The following is a 24,762-nucleotide window of genomic DNA, read 5'->3' on the forward strand; positions in this document are numbered from 1 at the left end:
AAACTCCTTGTGTATTGTTGTTGTGTGCTGAGCCCTGTAGTGTCTACTCCATTAAGTGCTTGATTCCTATGTAACATTGAGTCTTGGTGTTCATGGAATTGGTTAAGGAGATTCTACAATTTGCTGTAAGAAGCTAAGCCCATGCAAAGAAAGTACACTAACATACAGTGCATTCAGGAAGTCTTCATACACCTCTTTCACCCCCTTTTGTCGATTTTGTTATGCTGTAACCAGATTCTACAGTTGTTGAAATTCATTTTTTCTCATTAATCTACACTCAGTACCCCATAATGATAAAGTGAAAACAGAATTTTAGAAATGTCTGAATTTATTAAAAAGAAAAAACTGAAATATCACGTTGGCATATGTATTCAGACCCATTGCAACAACATGTGAAATTTAGTTCAAGTGCCTCCCATTTCTCTTGATTGTTGCTGACATGTTTCTACACCTTGATTAGAGTCCACCTGTGGTAAATTGATTGGACGTGATTTGGAAAGGCACACATCTCCCTGTAGAAGGCCTCACGGCTGACAAGGCACACTGTAGCAGAGCAAAAGCCATGAGGTCAAAGGAACTGCCTGCAGAGCTCAGAGACCAGGATTATTGCAAGGCACAGATCTAGGGAAGGCTACAATAAAATTTCTGCTGCACTGATGGTTCCTAAGAGCAGAGTGGCCTCCATAATTCTCAAATGTAAAATGTTTGGCACAACCAGGACTCTTCCAAGAACTGGTTGCCTGGTCAAACTGAGCAATCAGGGGAGAAAGGCCTTAGTAAGAGAGGTGACCAAGAACCAGAGGTGGGTTTCAGCAGGTTCTGATCAGTTCTGGAGAACCGGTAGCAGAAATTTTGAGTAGTTCGGAGAACTGGTAGTCAAAATTCTGACTGGCCCCACCCCCATCTATTCTCTGCCTCCCGAGTCCCAGCTGATCAGGAGGAAATGGGGATTTTGCAGTAACCTTTCCTTGGATTAGGGAGGGAATGGAGATTTTACAGTATCCTTCCCCTGCCACGCCCACCAAGCCACACCCACAGAACCAGTAGTAAAAAATTCTGAAACCCACCACTGCCAAGAACCCAATGGTCACTCTGACTTAGCTCCAGAGATCCTGTGTGGAGATGGGATAGAGTTCCAGAAGGTCAACCATTACTGCAGTTCTCCACCGATCTGGGTTTTATGGTTGGTTGGCTAGACTGAAGCCTCTCCTCAGTGCCAAACACATGAAAACTCACTTGGAGTTTGCAAAAAAGCACCTGAAGGACTCTCAGACTGTGAGGAACAAGATTTTCTGGTCTGATGAAACCAAGATTGAACTGTATGGCCTCAATTCTAAACATTATGCCTGTTGGAAAGCAGGCACCACTCCTCACCTGCTCAATATCATCCCAACAGCAAAGCATGGTGGCAGCATCATGCTGTGGAGGTGTTTTTCGGCAGGAGGGACTGGGAGATTGGTCAGGGCTGAAGGAAAGCTGAATGGATCAAAGTACTTGAAAACCTGTTCCACAGCGCTCAGGACCTCAGACTGGGCTCCAAGATGACACATAGCCAAGACGAGACAGGAGTGACTTAGGGACAACTGTGAATGTCCTAGAGTGGCCCAGCCAGAGCCCTGACTTGAACCCTATTGAACGTCTCTGGAGGGACCTGAAAATGTCTGTCCACCGATGGTTGCCATCCAACCTGACTTGAATTTGCAAGGAAGAATGTTAGAAAGTCCCCCAATCCAGCTATGCATAGCTTGTTGTGTTGTACCCCAAAAAACTTGAGGCTGTAATTGCTGCCAAAGGTGCTTGAGCACCTTCTTTGCCCAGTGAAGGGTCTGAATACTTACGCCAATGTTATATTTCAGTTTTTTCTTTTTAATAAATTTCTAAAATTCTGTTTTCGCTTTGTCATCATGGGATACTAAGTGTAGATTAATGAGAAAAAATGAATTTCAACAATTGTAGAATCAGGCTACAGCATAACAAAATTGACAAAAGCGAAGGGGGTCTGGATACTTTCTGAATGCACTGAAGCTTAATATTTTGTGTGGAACCTTTCTTTTTCAATAAAAGATCTACCAAAGGTAATCAACAAACAAAATCTATTTGCCTTAGCACTACTTTATGTCTCAATTTGAATACAGACAGAAAGAGGTATAGATATTCCATTTCATCCAAGACTCTTTGGCGCTACAAAGCAACCACCTTCTCAACAACTTCCCTTAAAAGGGGAAGTTGGAAGAATAATAAAAGTTGTCTAAATCTTTTTTCAGATCCAGCAATTGCTTCTTGAGAAGGAAGTGGACCACCATTTCTTTCAGAACTGATGGAATCTCCTCTCTCTTACCAGAGGTGGCATTTACCACCTGATAGACCCACCTGTATGCTCCTTCCCTGGAGGCCTTGACTATCCAGAAGTGCATGGATCTAAAACTCAAATGGTTGACCATAGCACCAAGAGCCCTCTCCACTTCCTCAGAACTAACAGGATCAAATGTCTTCCAAAAAGACTGCCAATTTCATTGGACCTGCAAAACTGGAGTCCAACTCATCTTAAAGCCAAGCGGCTTTACTTACAAAGTATTGTAAATAGTCCACATGGTGGTCCTACAGGTATTCCACCCATCCACGAGAGAGACCAGGTTACTCTGAACAGGATTACATTTTTAGACACAAGAGTCAGTTAATGTAACATTGTAATAAAATACAACTAGTTCAACTGGTAGTATTTCCCATCTGGTCTACCTAGTAAGTCTGAAAGTAACCATTCTTTTCACCTATTTCCCTTATAACCTGAGAAACAAGAGAGGGTCTCTTCTGAGCCTCTTTCTCCACTCATTATGCAGCTGGGGCCTCTGCTGTCTCTTGTCTGACCATTCCTTTAGCAGCATCTCTTGGCCTAGTCTCCCAAGGACTTCCTCCCATAACATCACTTAACTGAACTAAGTCAAACCATGCATCAAAGCCTCAGGAACAAGTTCCTTCTGAAATCTAGTTGGATCCATAAGCACTTGGGGAAGATGAATTAAACAGGCCCAGCCTCCCTGCAACTAGAGGTACCTCAATAAATTCTAGGGTTACACACACACACACACACATACACATACACATATACATATATATATATTTGCCAATTCCTGATCATGTTACAACTGTCACAAGACAAAAATCCATGGGCCAAGTCCTCAATAAATTGGATTAGATCCATACTTGTCATAGTGGCCAACAAACCCCTGGGCTCCTAAGAAATGTAGGATGAAGTCCCACAGCACTGTAAGCCTGGGTAGCTCCACTACTAGCAGCCAAGGCCAGGAAGCTATGACACTTCAGAGAGGTTGGTACAGCAGTTCAACCCATCCCTGATGCCTGGTCACACCCAGCTATTGGCAAGGTATGACAATCACCCAGATTAGCTACCCACCCCTGCCCTGGGGTTGTCGTGGGTTCCGTAGCTGAAACCCACTTTGGCACATTTCTCAACTGTACATGCCAGCTTTTGTTTATTTTTCTTTTTATACAGCATGACGTCCCAAATGAAATATAGAACATAGAAGTTGTTTGCTATGGGACTGTTATGTCTGAGTTGTGACTTTGAGTAAGAAATGTACAGGTGCTGTGTCCTGCTGCACTGGGAACTGAGTGGAGCACTTCACTCTTACATAAATGGGCCTTTAGAGAAACAAAGGAATTTGGTTGAGAGGTTTGGTTTGTAGGATGAGCTCGTTGCCCAAATGCTGATTTTTAACACCCCAGATTTGTGTTACATAACATAAAACAGTAAAGGGATCACCAAAATCCTTGACACAATAAATGTTCTACAGCAAGATGTAAGATTGTTTCTAAACTCACTGAATTGTTTTGCAGCTTGAGTGTGTTTTCATGTATTTGTGCGAGATGGAATTAGCTTAAGGGTGATCCTTGCTCTTTGAGTAAAAAAAAAAAAAAAATGGGTCTAGGCAAACCCATTTTAACCAAGAGAACCTCAAAGTCCTGCCAGTCAGTTAGGAGATGGATTGGGGCTGGAATATTAGGCACACACAGTGCTGTGTTTGAATACCAGCAGTTGCCTATTCAAGACACCAGGAAAGCTAATAATGCTATCTGATTCTCCAGAAGATGTGGAAGATCTTGAGATTCTGTTATAAGGCTGAATAAGTTCTGAACTTTGTGTAAAACTTGGTTGTCTGCCTAAGGATGCTGTATGGGGTAGGTCTTATGCTTGGAAAGTCACACTAGCCCATAATTAGTCAAATTTTGTAGAGATTCTGAGCAGAAGAGTCCATGGATAATACTTGATTCATTAACAGAAGTCACTGGAGGACTCTTGCTCAAATCAGCTAATAGGCCTGATGTGCTGGGCAAGCCATCTTAAGATCTCAGAGGGAAGTGAGATAAAAAGCTAGTTGAACTAAAAAAAAGGATGTCATTTGACTTGGATCAAAAGCAAACATTCGGGTATTTTGCTGTGTTATCTTTTGATGGGTTGATGTAAATACTGAAAAGAGAAAATCTTATCCATGTTAGTGTGCCATACCATGTGTACTAATCAAACAGGTGATAAGGATGAAGGGTAAATCAGACATAAAACAAGTTATGTAGAAAGCAAACACAGGGTCAGTCGAAAAGGACTCAAATGCCTATACGCCATTGCACAAAGTATGAGAAATGAACAGGGGGAACTAGAAATGCAAGTACATGAGGGCAGATATGAAATTGTTGCCATGACAGAAACTTGGTGGGATGAAATCCATGAATGGAATATATAGCTAGAGGATTTAAGCTGTTTAAAAGAAATAAAAGAGGAGATGGAGTTGCACTATATATAAGAAATAACTACATCTCTACAGAAATACAGCAGAACATTGATGAAAACCATCTTGAATGCATTTGGGTCAATATAAAAGAAAAAAAAAGAATGACATTGCAATAGGTGTATAATATAGGCCACCCAACCAAATAGTGGAAACAGGTGGAACATTTTGCTAAGTCAGTTAACTAAGATATGTAGGAAGCACATCATAATAGTAATAGGGGACTTTAATTATCCTGACATGAACTGGGAGACAAACTCTGCACCAAGTGGAAGATCAAACAGGTTCCTGACAAACCTAGCTGACAATTTTGTCTCCCAGGAAGTAGAGAAGAAAACTAGAGAGTCAGCCATACTGGACTTAATTCTCACTAACAGAGATGAAATGATATAATAGCAATAGCACTTGGGTTTATATACCGCTTCATAGTGCTTTACAGCCCTCTCTAAGTAGTTTACAGAATCAGCGTACTGCCTCTAACAATCTCGGTCCTCATTTTACCCACCTCAGAAAGATGGACGACTTGAGTTGGTCAGGATCGAACTGCTGGCAGTTAACATTGAGGTAGCCTGCAATACTGTATTACTGCATTCTAACTACTGCACCACCATGGCTCATTGAAGGCAATGAAGGAAATTAGAGGGGGGAGGACCATGCAATATTGGAATTCGACATTATGCAAGCACAAGCAATAGAACAAAGTCAAACTAGAGTCTTAGACTTTAAGAGAGCTGATTTCAATAAACTTAAAGCTTGGGAAGGATTCCATACATGAGAATCCTCAAGGGGAAAACAGCCCAAGAAGCTTGGGAATTGTGAAAAGTGAGATTCTAAAAGCCCAGTTAGCACAATTTCAGTAAAGAAGAAATATAAGGGATCTCAAAAGGAACCAGCATGGCTACACAAAGAATTCTCTGATAAACTGAAAGACAAAAAGGACAATTATAAAAAATGGAAAGAGGGGCACATAACTAAGGCAGAATATCAGCAAATAGCCAAGTCTGCAAAGACGGAGTCAGGAAAGCTAAGGCTCAAAATGAAGTAAACCTTGTGACAAAAGTCAAAAATAACAAAAACTTCTTTCAACATGTAAAAAACAATAAAAATGTCAAGGAAATGATTGGTCCATTAATGGGAGAAAATGGCAAGAAGGTGATGAGCAACAGGGAGAAAGCAGAACTGCTTAATTCGTTTTTTGCATGTCTTTACACAAAAGGAAAAAATAGTGCAGTTTATCAAAACAAAGACAGATTGGGAATACAAAGTAAAGTAGGCAAGAACACCTGTCCACCCTAGATGAGCTTACCAGGACCAAATGGATTACACTCCAAGGTTCTGAAGGAACTGGCAGATGTGATATCAGAGCCATTGAGTTGGAAGAGACCTTGGAGGTCTTCTAGTCTAACCCCCTGCTCAGGCAGGAAACCCTATACCATTTCAGACAAACAATTGTCCAATCTCTTCTTAAAAACGTCCAGTGTTGGAGCATTCACAACTTCAGAAGATGTTCCACTACAATTGTTCTCACTGTCAGGAAATTTCTCCTTAGTTCTAGGTTGGTTCTCTCTTTGATTAGTTTCCATCCATTGTTTCGTGTCCTGCTTTCAGGTGCTTTAGAAAATAGGTTGACCCCTCTTTTTTGTGGCAGATCCTTAGATCCATCTATCTGTGATTATTAAAGGAAATATCCTCATAAAAGTAGCCAGTAATAAACAGTGAATTCTCAGGTGGACCTGAGAATCCTTGTTTCCAGTCTTTTTTGCTTCAAAATCACATTTTTCAAGACAAAACTTGCATTCCTTGATAGCTCTTTATTCATTAGACAACTGTTTCCATGTGACAATGACTTAATCAGTATTTATAACTCTAGAAGAACACCCTGATGATATTTATTATTCAAATTTGAAAGAGTTGGTGCTTTTCAATTCTCTTTCATCATGTTGTTACTGGGAAATATGCATGTAGAACTTTCTAAATAAATTAATTTGCCACTTTGGTACACTTGACTTTTAATGTGGGTTGTCCCTTCTTTTGCAGAAGGAATCTTCTCATCTTTGCAGATAATTATGTGTATTAAATCTGGATGACCGTAATTCTCTATGCTGTTCAGTCACTAGATACAATTTTGATCTGCAAAAGTTCCTGGGACATTCCAGGAAGAACATTTACAGGCAGGAGAAACACGATGTTTAGACAAAATCCCAAAGCATTTAACCTTGTAGGGATGCATGTTGAAACCTGCTTGGCACCAGTGTTTATTAGGCCTCATTGACTACCTGTGTTTGAAGGAATATCAGAGAGGGAAGTTTGAACAGTTTCAAGTACTCGGCATGGCTAGTCTAGTGAAGAGAAGGACCAGGGGAGACATGATAGCAATGTTCTAATACTTGAGGGGCTGTTACAGAGAGGAAGGGGTCAAACTATTTTCCAAAGCACCCGAAGGCCAGACAAGGAATAATGGATGGAAACTGATTTAAGGAGAGAACCAACCCAGAACTAAGGTGAAATTTCCTGACAGTGAGAACAATTAATCAGTGGAACACCTCCAGAAGTTGTGGGAGCTTCATCACTGGAAGCTTTCAAGAAGAGACTGGACTGCCATCTGTCAGAAATGTGTAGGGTCTCCTGCTTGGGGGGGGGTGTTGGACTAGATGACCTACAAGGTCCCTTCCAACCTTGTTCATCTGTTAATCCCCTTCGGCCCCATTAGCTTTAGCAAGCGTTGCCCTCAGAGAAGCAAAACAAGGCAACCAAAATTAGGGATTAGGCCTCAGAGCCGAAACTGCTCCCCACCCTTTTATTTTGATAACAGCGGTGCGGTATTGATGCCTGCATCTAAGATCATGGTTAAAGACAGAATAACCATTATTCTACATCTTAAATTGTGTTTTTAAAAGAGAGGAAACTGCCACATTGCTATTTTGGGGCAGATTTTGACTGTAGTTTTGAGAGCCCTGGTAGATCTTCATTATTGTTCACCTGCTTTTCTTCTGCCCTGGTTGAGGGATTTTGGGGGAAGGGGTTGGTGGAGGTAGCCTTGAAAGGTACAAAAAAAGAGAAGTGACCAATCCCGAAGTTCAATCTGATGGCTGCATTTGATTGGAATCTAAAGCTAGATAGATGCTCCTTTGGAAGCATATGTAAACCAGCTATTGAGGCAGAAGTGTCAAGCAATTTATTCAGTGGAAGAAAACACCATTAAATGCATAGTTTGGGGGATCCAAGAGGAAGCAAATGGGAGTGAAAGTCCACCATGATTACAAGGAAATCCAGGAAACAAAAAGGAAATCCAGGAAACAAAGTCTTTTATATCCTGTAATATCCTATATGAATGGCATACCAGGGCTTAAAATTACCCACAAATGGCTCCAATTTCCTCTCCCTTGGATTCTTTATATGAAATTCAGGAACTTTGCATCTAAATTATTCATTCACCAAAAAAGTTACTAGAGTATTCTGTTTACTAAGAAAGCCTTCTTGTTTTACCAGTCAATAAAAAAAATAAGACAGTTTCTGCCTGCAAAGATATTTATTTCATTAAGTAAATATATTAATTTTAAGCAATAAATTATTAAACATAATAAGTAAATTAAATATATTTATCTATATCCTGCCTTTAATATTTTTACAAATAACTCAAGGCAGTGAACGTATCCAACATACCTTCCTCCTATTCTCCCACAACAACCCTGTGAATTGGGTTCTGCTGAGAGTGACTGGCCCAAAGTCACCCAGCAGCTTTCGTGGCTATGACAGGACTCGAACTCTCAGTAGTCTAGCTTGGTGCCTTAACCACTACTACACCAAACTGACCAAACTTAAGCTATAAAAGACATATCACAAAAGAAAAAAAAAGAGATTGGAAGTGAAAACAAAATCGATGTGTGGTTTCTGTGCTTAAACCACTCTATTTTAAAAAAAAAAAAAACTTTGTCTGAAAGAGAGTAAGTCTATTTTACTTGGGCAATCTTACTACTTTTACATAGAGTGCTGCATCCCTATATTAAAGCATCTTTAAAAAAACAGAAAAGGCTCAGTTTTACAACCCATCTGTCTAGTCTATGGAGGCTAATGGCTGGTTGCCTTTGTAGGTCATCCTGTCTGCTGGAATCATGTAACTTTTTGGTTCACACAAAGCACAAGGCAATTAACTTTTTTATTTGACAGCTGTCCTAAGGCTCTTCAAACCAGCTTTGTTCAAGAAGTCGCCCTGGGAAAGGAATCGTAAGGCCTTGTAGCAACCAGTGGACTGCATTCACAGGACACCCTCAGCCTGGTGCTCGTATTAGTAACTCATTGGTGCAATAGATTAATTTACAAACCAGTCCAGTGAACCATAATCTGCTAATCCTGGTTATAGGTGAAATGTAAAATTTGTTACTATCGGTTCTGTGGGCATGACTTGGGGGGGGGTGTAATGTGACTGGGTGGGTGTGGCCAACTTTTTTTTTTTAACTTTTAAAAGCATTTTTTTTTCTACAACCTCTTCGACGGAAGAGGTTGCAGAAAAAAAATGCTTTTAAAAGCCTCTGACGATCCCAGCTGAGCCACATGATCCTCAGAGGCTTTTTTTTTTACTTTTAAAAGCATTTTTTCAGCTGAAGAGGTTGTAGAAAAAAATGCTTTTAAAAGTGAAAAAAAAAGCCTCTGATGATCTCATGGGTCAGCTGGGCATTGGAGGGGGGGCAGGGATTTTTGCTACCGGTTCTCCAAACCACCCACCCGCCATCACTACCGGATCGGGCCATCTGGTCTGAACAGGGAGCATGTCATCCCTGGTTTAGCATCTTGTGCGAACGCAGCCTTTGAGCCTTTATCCAACCTTGACGGAGGCTGGGCTGGACCCAAACCTGGAACCTGATGCTGAAGGTGTTTCCCTGGATATCTCTGGTTCAAAACAGACAGTGAAATAGGAGAAAAATGGCCTTGGTGGAGCCCTCTATTATAATCCCTACCATGCTGATTGTAAAGCAGGGACACTAAAAAGGGGGACAGTTCTGGTCCACAGCATGAAATTTTCCTATTCAATTCTTATTTACATTGAGTTTTTCACCATGAGAGAGAACTTTGGGAGAATTTGGACCAATCCCTCCCTTTCAGCCCCAAAGCCAGTGTGGGGCAAAGTCAAGATGAAGGGGCTGGGCTGGGCTGGGAGCAAGAAGACTCAGGTTAAAGTCCGTCCCCCAGAAGCTCCTTGAAGGGGCTACCTTACAGGTTTGTTGTAGGGAGAAACAGGAAGATCCTGTACAAATGATGGGATAGAAAGAAGAAAATAAATAAATGGAGCATGAATGGACACGAGACACAGTGACACCTAAGCCATGAATCTGTTTCCCGTAACAATTATGTTTTTGGTTGTGTTCCTAAGCAAACCTTGCTGTTTGTAAGCTTAATTGGGGGGGGGGGGAGATTTGGAATGCCACAGACACTAAATAGCTTGTGCAGGCGTGTTTTGTCTTGCTAGCTTGCTCTTAAAAGGTTTTTAAACAAAAAAAAGCATAAGCATGTCAAGATACAGAATAAAGAATGAGAGAGTTGAAAGGGACCTTGAAGGTCTTCTAGTCCAATCCCTTGCTCAGGCAGGAGACCCTATATGAGCTGTGGTGGCGCAGTGGTTAGAGTGCAGTACTGCAGGCTACTTCTGCTGCCTGCCGGCTGCCTGCAATTTGGCACTTCAAATCTCACTGGCTCAAGGTTGACTCAGGCTTCCATCCTTCCGAGGTGGGTAAAATGAGGACCCAGATTGTTGGGGGCGATATGCTGGCTCTGTAAACCGCTTAGAGAGAGCTGGAAACCACTGTAAAGCGGTATATAAGTCTAAGTGCTATTGCTATATCATTCCAGACAAATGGCTGTCCAATCTTAAAAACCTCCATAAGACATAATAATCAAGACATAATGCAACGACAAACATAAAAATATGGATATCAAATTCATATTTCACTATTATACTAATGCCGTCATCTAAATTAACAGTACCTATAGTCTGTAAATGACATAACATGGAAAAACCAGAGAAAGAAAAGGTTTGGAAATGCAATTCAGAAACGACACAAATCTAGGAAATTTCAGCAAGTAAAACTTCTCGGCCCTTTGATTGAAAAGTGACCAACTTAGACATTGATCAACAAAATACTTTGGCCACACAGCACTGCAGATCAGGGTAGATTTCTTTTTCAAAAGTTGTGTGCTTATTGTACAAGGGCAGCTCTCAACAAACTCACATGGTATTCAGCAGAGAAATGCAAGTTCGGCTTACTTCCCCCCACCCCTCTCTTATATCCTGCCTTAACATCACCCATATCCTGTTTGTTTAAGCCCAAGGGCACAAGATGGCTTGTTCTCCTATTAATTCAGATCTAATTTTGCCTACTTAGCAGAGGTTGCAAAATGGCCCATCCTGTTTCTTGCTTCCCGGGAGGTGGGCGGGAGGAGCATTCAAAGAGCAAAGTGTTATTCTGCTGAAGGGAGCCTTGCTAAGGATAGATAAGGAGGCCATTCTTATTCTTCTCTTGAATGGCAGAGAGAAGAACAAAGGATCCCGTATTGCCTTAGCCGAGGGCCCAAAATCCAGTCTGCTTTAGGGGATATATGCTGAGGGTAGACCCAGGTTCTAAACTAGATTAGATTGAATGTCTCCTTAACTAATATTTATTTATTTACTAAGTACTGTATAGCTAAGTACTGTATAACTACAGTGAGCACTGTTACTCATGTATTTCTGATCTATATCTGCCATAAGCCTGTCTTCTGGAACGCACCCTGGTTTGGGAGGGTTTGAAGAAACAACATTTTATTACAGTCTAAGACTAGCGCATAGGAATTAAAATGACCTCATATGATTTGAGAATACAACCACATCGCATTCATTAAGACTTCTGTTGTAGGCTGTGACAAGAGCGAAGCCTTGGGACTTGGGTTGGGATTTAGCAATGGTGTAAGTGATTCCAGGGCACTCACATTTTAGGAATGCCCCTAAATTCCTTTGTTCTCCAGCAGCGCGCATAGAAGGGACGTTCAGGTAAGACAACGTCCGGTCTGAACAGCCAAGCAGTCTGTCAAGGCTTGGGGTCATTGAGCGCTCCATTCCTTCCCAAGCATGCACATCAAGAGAGCGATCTTAACAACTCTGAGGTCATGTACCTCTGGAGTAGGGCCTTTTGATGCCTTCTTTCTGGTAACTGCAAAGCCCTTGATCTTGATTTCCTGGGGTTGGGCAGCTTGCAAGGACTTCAAAGGCTCTGGCTAGTGAGACTTGGGTGCCCCCTCCCACCAGCCCCATTGCTGCCTCCTGGGGAATGCCTCTCTCCAGCTCGGCAGTGCCATGTTGCCCACCTCTGCCTCTTGAATGCCATATCTGAGGAAAGAGGAAATGACAGACACCACACAGGGGAGAGGGAAGAGCTCAGGGAACTTGTCAGCTCCGCTCTGTCTTCTCAGGTTTCTGGGGATACGACAGCTCTCAGGCAGGATGGGGAAGGGGGCAAGAGGAAGGGGTCTCTCTACAGGCTGGCCAGGTTTTGCCCTCAGGGCCCCCGGACAAATCTGAATCTTTAAACAGGGTTCTTTTGGAGCTTGTTTCTCATAAATGAACCGTTGTATTGTGACCATTTGACTTGGGACAGGGAAAATACCTTTGCGATCCATTAAAGAGCACAGATACAGCTGAATAATTAAAGGTTAGTTGCGCGATTTGCTGAGAATAATGTTTAAAGAGCTCTCTTTGCAAGGGAGATTGAGACCCTGCTATGCCACAGGGAAGGGAATTGCCCCCAGAAATTGAACCACTCCCGTCAGCGAGAAAGCGAAGCAGTTCAAGTGCTGAGCTGCTAGAAATGTGAAGTCTGGGACTTTGAGGGATTTAGCACAATTGTTGCACTCCCCTACATGTGAAGCTGTAGAAAGATGTCCACAATAACCTCTAGTCTAGTCTAGTGTAATCAATGTCTTGCTTCTCACAGCAGGACAATCTTGAGTGGGCATCGGGCTGATAACTGACAGCCATCATGGCCACTGTCTTGACTTGGGAGATCCCTGAAGATGCTGGGTCTCAGAATGTGAACCCCAAACCACCCAATCCTTCTCCAGAGGGAGTTGCTGCAGGAGCCTAGGATGGGAAAGAGAGGCGTGTCTGCAGTGAGGTAGTGACCGAGAGCCATAAAATGGGCTCGGCCCTTAATCTATGCAAAGTATAGCAGGCTCCCCAGGTGTCTGCCTGAGGAAACCACACCTGAGACCGGAGGCGCAAGCAGCTGCTCCCAGCTGCCTGCTCTGGAAAAGGATGGGGTGCCCCTCTCCTTGGACTGATGCTTGGTACGTGGGGCCAGAAGCACCTTTTGTCTTGGTGGCTTCATGCTAAGCCTGAACGAAGAAGGCATACAGCTATTATGGCAGCCCAGAATCTGTGAGCCCAGCCAGCCCATTCATTGGCTTTGGCTTGGAGCACTTCAGAGCATCTTTATTACAAAATTATCAACAAATGTACATTGTAGTTCAGAGCTCTCGTGATGGAGTTCAGCCCCACAACCGCAACACACACACACACACACACACACAGCTCTCCTGGTGTGTAGGGAGCAAAGGAAGCTCCTGCCCTTTGGAAGAGGGGCTGTTTTGAGGACAACCCCCAGGTTTGCCCTGGGGATAGCGTCTATGCTGTTGGTACCCTTGCCTTAGAAGGCACAGGCGGCAGTGGCAGAGGGATTGTTTTCAATTAATTGAAGACTTCACACAGGCCATTCTCTTGGGCTGAGAATTGATACGCTTGCTTGCTTACTAACCTTTGAAGCTCCTGGTTTTTTTAAAAAAAATACTATATTTCATTGTAATTTTATCAAGGGCCCAGCTGTTTTGGTAGAAAGTTCCGTATCCCAGCACGTTTTTTTTTAAAAAAACAACCTCAGTCCAACAGAGACGGATCTTTTTAATGGGAATAAAACATGCTGCATTTGCTATTTATAAGAAGAAAGATGCTTTCTCCCTGTGGGCCCTGGGAAATTAGAATGGCTCTTGTGCCTTTGCGTGATGGCCATCCCTGCCCCGTGCTGTGGTCTCTCCTCCTGAACTTCTCCTGCTGCCTAAGATGAGACAGCACAGCTGCCAAGGGATGCCCCAGCTGTGCTCTTTCCTTATATTGTCAGCTGCCGTTTGACTGCTTCCTTCCTCCCCCCCCCCCCCATCTTCTTTATTTTTAAAGGCATTTGCAGTTTCTTTTCCTGCTTTGGGGCAGAGATGTTGAGACCTTCGGCTTTGTTTGGAGAGTGGGTTAGAGGAGACGGCTGAGTCTAGAATGGCATGGGAGTTGCCACTCAAACACGTTCAGCTGCCTCGCCTGCCCGGATAAGCCATGCCAGGAGGGCGTTGGAGGGGAGCCCTAGGCAGCCGATGTGGGAAGATTAGCCAAGGCTGTTTAAAGGCAGCCCAGCATCTTCCCGAAGGGCACATTGGGGCCTGGCTAGGGAGTGTTTCCTTGAGGCAGGAACAGAAATGGGTGAGGGTGTTCTTTGTGAAGAAGGGAAACGCAGGAGCTGGTGGATATGAGTAGACTAGTGTGTTTTCAGAAACAAAAGGAATTTCTGCGTATATTTAAATATACATTTAAATTCATGTATTTGTTCACAGCACCATGACACATGATGTTTTTTTCAAATTTATGAGCACAAGAGCCTGCCCCAAGAAACTTATAATAAAAAAGTCAGCCTGGGAAATGGAAGGAGCTTCTCAAATTGATGTCCTCCATAATGTGTAAGATTATCACTCCCTGCATCTATCCCCTCTTTCTCTTTCTCCCTCCCCCTCCCTCTCTCACACACACACACAAAACGCTCACACACACCCCCACCCCACACACCAGGCCTGGAGCAGTGATGGCAAACCTTTGGGGCTCAGTGTGTCAAACATTTGGAAAATGCCTACTTTGTCTCTGGTGATCTCTCTCTCTCTCTCCCTCCCCCACCCCCACCCCCCCGTCTCTCTCTCTCTCTCTCACACACACACACAGAGTGGTACTCATTGGCAGCACCAGGGCTGGGTGAGGTCCAGAGCTCCACTTCAGCCCTCGTGCCACTGCTGCTGGTCATGAGCCTTGGCGAATGGCACAGCTGCCCTACAGCCAGTGCTTTTCACGATCCTGCAGGCACCGTTTACCTTCAGGCAATGTTCTCTTTCTGTTGTCAGGCCTATTAGGCCTCCTGGAGCCTCTTCCACGGGTCAAACGAGGCCTTCATTCTTGAAGTGGCTTCAGTGAATGCTTTTCCGCAGCCTCCGAAAACCAAGGGTGCCATTTTCGGAGCAAAAGCATGTCCCCCTCGTGTGACTTCCGGAGGCCTTCTGAGAGTACACCCCATTCTTGTGTGGCCTCTGAAATTCATGTGAAAACACCATCCTAAAAGGATGCAAATGACCAGCTGTCTGCAAGAAATATAAATCCTTCCATTCCCCACCATCCACTCAGAGCTGAAGGAGCTTCTTAGAAGAGAAGCGAAATGTCTTCAAAGAAAAAACAACGAAGTCTAGCTGCCTCTTGAAAAAAGCATCTTTGGGACAACCATGACCTGGATGTCTGAGAATCTCTACAGACGTGTGAGAACAAAGCCTGCTTTCAAGAATAGCTGTTGTCAGGTGTTGGTAAACACTGGCATGTCACCTAAAATGTCATGAAGAGTCACCTTTAACTTGTGTGCTATATGTTCGCCATCATTGGCCTAGAGGAAATTGAAAGCCCAAGCGTCTGAAAGGCACCAGTTTAGGAAAGTTATCATTTAATAATAGGTTTAGCTTGTTATTAGGCTAGCATGACAGAGGACATATTTCAACAGAGTAAAAAGAGCACATTTTAGAGCAGGGGTCTCCAACCTTGGCAACTTTAAGACTTGTGGATTTCAATTCTGGGAGTTGAAGTCCACAAGTCTTAAAGTTGCCAAGGTTGGAGACCCCTGTTTTAGAGGGCTCACTTAAAGCTTGTTTCAATCACACCATAAATATAAGTGATATAACACCAGATGTTATTCCCAACTGGAAGTGAATTGGATAATGGTCTACTTGGATAGGCCTTGGATGGTCTACTTGGATAGGCCTCTTCAAAGTTTTCTTCTCCCACGATCAAGGCTTCTGGCTTTTTATCTTATTTTCAGTCCACTTGAGAATTCCTTTTGAATTTTTGAGTTTTCCTGGAGCTGGTCAGGGAAGCTATTGGTTGTTTCTTGTGGCAAATTCCTTGAGGACTCCTGGCTGCCTGAAATGTGAAAAAAGCCACTTTTTGTGTCTCCTTGGGATTTAGCAAAATGCAGGAAGCCTGGGAGGCTACTGTCACCAGAGAGAGGAGAGAAGCCCCCCCAAAAACCAAAGAGCCTTGGTAGTACAAGGGTTTAAGGCACCCTGTTATTAAGCTGCTTAAGACCAGCTGCCTGCAATTACTGCAGGGTTCGAATCTCGCCAAGGCTCAAGGTTGACTCAGCCTTCCATCCTTTCTAAGGTAGGTGAAATGAGGACCCAGTTTGTGGGGGCAATAAGCTGACTTTGTATAAATATACAAAAAGGATGAAGGCTATTGCTGAGCACATTGTAAGCCGCCCTGAGTCTTCGGAGAAGGGCGGCATATAAATCAAATTAAAAAAAAAAAAAAATCCCAGAACATCCCTGTCATCCCTTGGCCACCTCAATATCAAATCTATCCTAGAGGAGGTCCATACTTCCAAATTCTTTTTTCTCTCAAATGCAAATTCCTTTAATTAATGTTATTAAGGCAGGTGGGAGAGCTATTTTTATATAAGATTCTAATTTCTCTGCCTCCATATCCAATGATGGCCCAAGTCCAAGTCTTCCCTGCAGGTGAATGGAACTTTGAGGAACATTGAGGAACATCTGAAGGTGCACAATTTGACTGCAGTCGAGGGAGGACATGTGGATGAGTCCTATGGTCAGGAAGGGACATTGCCAAAAACAGTTTGCTGTAAGTGGTTCCAGAGAAGGGGGAAAGCAAGTACCTGGAGGAAGTGATGGGTGGCAGAATAAATAGAAGATGGAACAGGGAAGGTGTGGGGTCAGGGCCATGTGGAAGGCCATCCTCAAATACGGAAGCTAAGTGTGGGCAGGTCTCTTTCTCTCAGCCCAACCTCCCTTGCATGTTGTGGGGATCAAGTGAAGGGAGATTCTTAACAGGAGCCCCTGGGGGAAAGGTGGGCTTTGCAGCTCCTCAGCCCAGAGGCAGAGGATTGAAGATGGCATTACCTTCCATTAAGGAACACGTTGATGTCAAAAGGGAAGCCTAGTGGAGGGGGGAGGGGGGGCATGCTAGCAAGAGAACATCTTTCCCAAACTGACCTCAGACTGATTAGGACACTATCTGAGCTCTTGGAGGGCTATCAATGGAATCTTTGGACCTGATTAGGAGAGAATCTCCCAGGCTCCTTTCCTAGCCCAGCCCCCTTCCAGTATCCGGGCAAGCAAGCTGAGCTGGTTGGGAAGGCAGCAGAGTTTCCAAACCTCTTATTTTTAGAGGGTCCCGCTCACTTTAAGGTGGGAGCCAGGTTGCTTCCTTGGATCTCAGGAAGACAAAGTCTGGAGGGAACACCCAGCCTTGAGTTTCCCCCACTGCTGTTACCACACGGTGGGAGGCAAGGGATGACTTGACAAGCATGGTCTTGGGGCTGTTGCCATGGGGGAAACTGGGAATTCTTCTCCAGCTCAATTTTTCATTCCCCAGAGATTTGTTTCCAAGCCAAAGCTTTTTGCCTCATCCCTAAAAAATCCTTTTCTCCCTGACAAACCCCAGTTTCAAGGACTGCACTTTCATATGTCTTGAGAAACTGCAGTACTGCACTCTAACTAGTGGTTAGAGTGCAGTACTGCAGGCTGCTACTGCTAACTGCCAGCTGCCTGCAATTTGGCAGTTCAAATCCACCAGGCTCAAGGTTGACTCAGCCTTCCCTCCTTCCGAGGTGGGTAAAATGAGGAGCCAGATTGTTGGGGGCAAGAGGCTGACTCTGTAAACCGCTTAGAGAGGGCTGTAAAAGCACTATGAAGCGGTATATAGTCTAAGTGCTATTGCTATTCAAGGCGGGGTGGAGGAAATATTTTAAGTTGGGGGGTGTACTTCTGTACTTCTGTCAGCAGCACAAGTCTTTGAATGGGAAAGTTAGTTGGGACACACGGAGAACAGTCATTCAGAGCAGCACTAGAAATGAGGGGTTTTCCAGCTGTTCTCCATGTCCCCAATTGAAGGGAGGAAGTCCCACAGCATCTAAGGCAGCAAATGTTGCTTTCCTTCCCTTCCACAGCCAGGAGAATTCTTGAAATCTTTAGGTACAGAAATCCTTCTTTGAACACCTCAGTTCCCACAAGCCTCTTTTGCATCAGTGGCATTCTGTATTTTAAAGACGGCCAATGCTTCTGTGTGAACTGTGAGCTAACTATGTCTAGTCTATCAAAGAGGAGAATGGGGAGGGGGGGGCATGATAACTGTCTTCCAGTACTCGAAGGCTGTCACAGACAAGGCGGGGGGGGGGTGACTTCTATGCTCTATGTAACAAGGACAGGCCTTTCCACTCATTTTCTCATATTATGCTGCACTACAGTCTACATAGAATAAAAAGGGTCAAAGAAGCTAATGTCCAAGGCAGGACCTCTTCAGTTGTGTGCCTTTTTGAGTCTGAATTGAATTTCCAGTGTTGCCAAGTGTTCCCTGCCAGTCCCTGCACTTCTCTGTGGTTTAAATTGAACGTTCTTCTCTCTCTCTCTTCCCCCCAACCTTTTTGGTTATAGTTTTAATCATTACTTCAGCTAAAGCAGCAGCTTCCTGAGCTACGTAAATAATAATTTGATTTTACTCAATTCCTCTGGGATGTGTTTTTCTGCCTTGCAGCAAGCATGCTTGAAAGGAAGTAAGATCAGAAGTAAGTGGAACTCATGCTGGATCTCTGCGTTTAAAAATTGTCAGCCAAATGTCCTTGCAGGGGTCAATTTTTTTCACTTTGGTTGGTTGGCTCTGCCCATTTCTTGACCAGATAGGAAAATGCAAAGGGCTTGGGGAGATGGATTTTAACAGAAATGTAATTCCACCAAAGAAAGCCAAAAACTCAGGCTGAGGGAAACAGAATAAGAGTTGGAAGGGACCTTGGAGGTCTTCTAGTCCAACTCCCTGCTCAGGAAACCTGCTGTCCCACTGCTCAGGAAACCTTCTACCATTTCAGACAAATGGCTGTCAATCTCTTCTTAAAAACGTCCAGTGTTGGAGCATTCACAACTTCTGGAGGCAAGTAGTTCCACTGGTTAATTGTTCTAACTGTCAGGAAATTTCTCTTTAGTTTTAGGTTGCTTCTCTCCTTAATTATTTCCATCCATTGCTTCTTGTCCTGCCTTCAAATGCTTTGGAGACGAGGTTGACCCCCTCTTCTTTGTGGCAACCCCTGAGATTTTGGAACACTGCTATCACATCACCCCTAGTCCTTCTTTTCATCAAACTAGACATACCCAGTTCCAGCAACCGTTCTTTATATGTTTTAGCCTCCAGTCCCCTACTCATCTTTGTTGTTCTTCTCTGCACTCTTTCTAGAGTCTCAACATCTTTTTTACATCGTGGCGTCCAAAACTGAAATGTGGTCTTATCAAGGCATTATAAAGTGGTATTAACACTTCACGTGATCTTGATTCTATCCATCTATTAATGAAGCCTAGAACTGTTGGCTTTTTTTGGCAGCTGCAGCACATGGCTGGCTCATATTTAAGTGATTGTCCACTAGGACACCAAGATCCCTCTCACAGTTATTACTATTGAGTCAGATACCACCTATACTATGTGCATCTGGTTTTTTTTGCCTAAATGTAATACCTTACTTTTTTCACAATTGAATTTCATTTTCTTGGATAGCACCTAATGTTCAAGTCTATCAAGATCCTTCTGTATCTTAAGCCCATCTTCTGGAGTGTTGGCTACTCCTGCCAGCTTGGTGTCATCTGCAATTTGATGACTTCCCCATCTATGTTGAAGAGTACTGGACCCAAGACAGAGCCTTGGGGTACCCCACTGCATACTTCCCCCCATGTAGATGTAGTTCCATTGAGGACTACACATTGAGTGCGGTTCGTCAGCCAGTTACGAATCCATCTTTTCACGTAGTAGGTTGTGGTCTACTTTATCAAATGCCTTACTAAAGTACAAGTAAATTATATCCACAGGATTCCTGTGGTCCACTAATTTTGTCACTTTGTCAAAGAATGCACTAAGATTTGTCTGGCATGATCGGTTTTTGACAAACTCATGTTGGCTCATGGTTATGACTTTGTTTGCCTTTAAGTGTTCGCTGATTCATTGCTCGATTATCTTTTTCAGAAACTATAATCAAATCCATCCGCTTCTGGTGATTTGAACTTGTCTAGGGTGGACAGGTGCTCACTTACCATTTTTTAACCTATTTTAATTTATATTCCTAATCTGCTTTTACGGTACTGTTTTTGATAGGTTGAACTGTTTTTTCCTTTCATTTAAAGACGGATGCAAAAAATGAGTTTAGTAGTTCTGCTTTCTTCCTGTTGCTTGTCACCTTCTTGCCACTTTCTCCCATTAATGGACCAATCATTTCCTTGACTTTTTTTTTTTCTATGAAAAAGTGGTAAAAGGGAGCACAAAAGAGAAAGAGGTGGAGACCAGCCCTTAGTAGGAAAGAAAAATCTTCCTGCAAGCACCAGTAAACTACATTCATTAATACTACTTGTTCATGTTAGTGTTGCTGCATTGCTAAATTAATTCCATATAAAATTGAGGACAAGCCTTATCACTTTATCCTCCTGCAGATTAATTCTGCTTTGAATCAAGAGGAGCTGAAAGCAGATTCAGTCCAGTAGCAGTCATGGGCTTACAGCTGAGAGGACTTAACCCTTGGTTGCACAAAGCATTGTTGTAACCCTGGAGGTTCTGAGTCTTGGGGGGGGGGGGGGGCTTTCCCATATTGATTTTACACCATGTTGGTTCCATTCCAGAAAATAATGGGTGAGGTCAGGACAAAAATGGAAATCGATTCATCTATCTATAAAACCAGCAACATTAAATACGATAAAGTAATGCTCCTCTCTGCCTTAATAAAAGTGTGATTTAGGAACAAGGAAGTCTTCAGGGAGTCTCAGGTGGCCTTGAGTTCAAAGAGAAGGACTCTCTTCTGCTTGCCAAAAAATAAAAAATGAAAGGCAAATGTAAGCAAGCAAGAAGAGGTTTTAGACATGCAAGTATCCCTGATGAAGATCATCTTCTCGTTAGATTTATTTTGCAGTGAACTGTTCTGAATGCTATCTAGATAATTGCATTGTAAATATTGTCCTGCTAATACTGATCCAGAATAACAGAGCACAGGAGCTGTTCCAAATATCGGAGTTTACTCTTGAGCAATGCTGGGGGCAGATTTTTTGGAGGGGGGGCAGACAAAAAATATTCTTGCAACCAGCTTTGGCTCAAGGCTTTCTTCTCTGATCTCTAGATCATCTGAAAGCTCTCAAAACCCGACAAGGTCGTCATTACTGCACATAACCGGCTCGGTTGCTGCAGGAAAATTCCCTGGTTCTCACAGATAACACCTTCAGCATTGATGGTATCATCGGTATCTTTAAAACATGTTGATGTGTGTTGGCAACCCAACATTAACAGGATTCCCAGGGTGTTCAAAGAAGTGGGCGTGTCCCCCACTGACATAAGCCAGCCCACAGGATGGCTCAAGGATTTGGATCCAGGCAAGTTTTGGCCAAGATGCTGTAGCAGGCAACGGATTGCCACCCAAACCTTCCTGCTCCTTTTGGGAACCCATGGCATAATTAGTGGCTATGGGGCAAAGTAACCAACACACCGAGGCTTACTAAGATGATTTCCTAATTAACTCCAACCCCAGCAATGGGCTGAAACCAGGAGTAGGAGGGAGAGTTGGCCACTGAGCGGGGAAGCAGAGCCTTTCTCTGGCGTTCAGCAGGGAGCGGGGTATTCCGCAATATTAAATATCTCTGTAATTAACCCAGAGGAGAGTACAGATGGAAGGTATATTAATGAAATCTGCGGATGATTACTAAATTAGAAAGAACTGGAAACTCCAGATTAAGGACCGATAGTGGAAAGGAAATTATACATGAAGTGGGAAGACAAGGCAACATCAAAAGGAGGCTTCGATCTGGGCCATCCAGGGAGGAGGGAGGCAGCCGCCTGTCCCCAAACTACCCGTGTTGAGTCAAAAACTGCACCCAGATGCCTGGGGGCCACTCTGCTTCCGGAGAGATGCGGAGAAAGAAGGAGGGAAAGGGGGAAGAAGGGGGGGGAAGAGGCGCTTTCTGCCAGCAAAAAATGTTGGCCATAGGAGACTTTTAAAGATTGGAGATATTTTGCAGCCAGACGACAAGAGAGTGAAATGTGTAGCTTCTTCTGACAAGGAGCCGTTTGGGGTTTTGCTTTTTAAGTAGGCTGCATTTGCGAACACCCCCAGATGGGAAATTGGGCCCCAGAAGAGATTGCATCACACGGTTTCCCCCTCCCAAAAGATGAGACGTGGCTGGAAAATTTTAGAAGGAAGCAATCTCCAAAATGCCTGGTATGGACGCCATGTCTTCAGTTTCATAAACCATGGTTCCTAAGCCGAGAACAGAAGGTGGTTAGGGAAGATTCCCCTTGTGCCCCCTTTCTCCCTGCAGGACTGACTGGCTGCCTGTGATGAGCACAGGACATCTGGCCTGCCCTCATCCTGGACCCCTGTCGTGGTTGTGTTTCTGCTGAGGACTCAGTAGGTTGTGTCAGGGTTCCATGTAACAACCCCAAAGCAATCCAAACTCCGAGGCCTAGAGTTTCCTCAAAGCATAATTTTATTTGGGATGTCATATTGGCACAGCTGGTGAAAGCCCGACTCTGAAGGACCCAGGGTTTTCCCCGCCCAAATCAAAACCTAAAGTTCTTGTCCCCCAGGTCACATATCCATCACGTGGTCCAATCAGGTCGCAGTCCCAACTCCGGCTAGCTTTGGTCCACACTCTTCCAACACCTGGTAGAGCGTCCCAAAATCCATGGGGATTTTGGGAGCATCTTCAGGGCTACCAGGTTGTGTGGTTCAAGCAGTGGTTGCGTCCTCCTGAATCAGAGCCACCTGAGCCTATCCTCAGAGCTTTCTTTTGCAGGGAGGGAAAGAAGGGACTGATGCTGGCCTGCTTTCTAGAGTCATCTGGGCTTCTTCTGTTCCTCAGCCAACCAGTCCTGTGACCATCATCGGTTCGTGGTTCTTGTTCATATTCGTGACCATGTGACTTGACTCTGGGGTGCATGTGGTTTAGTCTGCAGGACAAACTTAAGTTCTGCAGCCTCCTGCCCTAAAAATGAGTCTAGGTGAGTTAAGGAAAGCTCTCTGGGACCTTAGAAAGGATGTGCTGCCTTTCTGTTTTTCCCCCAGCCTTCTGCTCCCTTTGCCAACTCTTTTCCTTTTCTCCCCTCTGCCTCCCCAGAATAAGCCGCCTCTTTAATGGCACAGAGCCGATAGTCTTGGACAGTTTAAAACAACACTATTTCATTGATCGAGATGGTGAAATATTCAGATACATCTTGAGCTTCTTAAGAACTTCAAAGCTGCTGCTCCCAGAGGATTTTAAGGTAAGACAGGCAAGAAACCTGTAATCTGTTTTTTTCTTATTAATTAATTGATGTTTCTTCCTTCTCTTGTCCTCTCTGTCTGTAGGGAGGGCGAAAAGAGTTTGCCATTTTCAAACTCAATGCAGAGGCTGACACCACGCTTGGTTATTGTTTGCTTAACCATGGTTTGTTCAATAAACCACAGTTGTCTGGGTTCACACAACATGCTATACCAGGAAACACAGTTTTCCAGACTATGGGATGCATTTTGTAGTGGAGAGTTGTGCCATGGGCTCTTTTCCAGAAACAAGATGGAGCCAGGATAAAAACCAGATTAAAATAGAATTAAAGTAATTACTGATAGTTAATTCCAGGTAGTTATGTATGTATTGAATGTAATGTTTCACATTGAAAAGTTATAACAAGGTGCCCACTTTTGTAGCGGTAGTGAATTCTTTGATTTTTCAAGGCAGGGAACTGGGGTCAACCACGGTCTAAAAGTCAAGATGTTGCCCACAACCACACAGCCCATGGTTTAATTAGTTTTCTTTTGTACTAGAGATGCCCTTGACTGGGATACCCTACAGCTTGTACTGAGCTGCCTCTGGCTTCAGGTGACATGTGGTTTGGTTTAGTGCAGGAGTGTCAAACTCAAGATCTGGCCTGCGGGCCCACCCTGGAAACAGCAAAGGACCAGCCTGCGGTGCCTCTGCCAGCAAAAACCGAACTCGGGAGGGCCACACGTGGCCTTCCCGGGCTCTGTTTTTGGCTGCAAGGGCCTCCTGCAGCCCTCTGCCAGTGTAAACGGAGCCAAGGAGTGATGTTGAGCTGACCACGCCCAACACACACACACACACACACACACACACACACACACACACACACACACACAGGGTCAAATGCAACCCTGATGTGGCCCTCAATGAAATCGAGTTTGACACCCCTGGTTTAGTGCATTTTGTGGACGTGGTGAGCTTTCTGGACATATACTTTGAAAGGGCTGCTTCCGCAGGAGCTTAGGATGGCATTGGGCATTAGAATCATGGCCTTGAAAGGGCTGCAGCAGCAGACATCCCAACAGGAGGCATGGGCAATCTGGAGAGCATTGTGCCTAGTGTCAGGTTCCAGCCAAGTGCTCCTGCAGTTCCGAAAGCTCACACTTGCCATGCACAGGTCTGCTTTGCTCCCTGCTGAACCGTTCCTGGCCAACCCAGCTCCTTTGATGCTTCCCAATGGGTGTGTTTCCCTTGCTGGGAGTGTCCCTTAACCTTGTGCTCTGCTGCGGTTATTGGAACAGGGATGGGAGTAAAGCACCCAAGTCAGAATAAGGAGTGTGCAGTGCTTGAAACCTTCTCTGGTAAGGACCCACCTCTGAGACAG

The 24,762-nt window shown here is 44.1% G+C and overlaps 2 protein-coding genes across 17 annotated transcripts in view; both read left to right on the forward strand.

Annotated features, from left to right (window-relative positions):
• PDCD2L (programmed cell death 2 like) overlaps nucleotides 1-24,762 on the forward strand; it is a 539,967-nt gene that overhangs the window by 331,132 nt on the left and 184,073 nt on the right. The gene's annotated exons all lie outside the window — the stretch shown is intronic.
• KCTD15 (potassium channel tetramerization domain containing 15) overlaps nucleotides 1-24,762 on the forward strand; it is a 74,078-nt gene that overhangs the window by 20,522 nt on the left and 28,794 nt on the right. For 14 of the 16 annotated variants that reach the window (XM_034425561.3, XM_087877139.1, XM_087877131.1 and 11 more), the window contains one exon: nucleotides 23,259-23,403. In XM_034425561.3, the coding sequence (XP_034281452.1) occupies nucleotides 23,259-23,403 (145 nt within the window). Of the gene's footprint in view, nucleotides 1-2,264; nucleotides 3,816-23,258; nucleotides 23,404-24,762 lie in introns of those variants that run through there. The other 2 variants (XR_015729613.1, XR_015729614.1) reach the window with 1 other exon arrangement.

The sequence above is a fragment of the Pantherophis guttatus genome, chromosome 11 (assembly GCF_059756535.1).
Source record: "Pantherophis guttatus breed Tessera chromosome 11, ASM5975653v1, whole genome shotgun sequence".
Classification (NCBI taxonomy): domain Eukaryota; kingdom Metazoa; phylum Chordata; class Lepidosauria; order Squamata; family Colubridae; genus Pantherophis; species Pantherophis guttatus.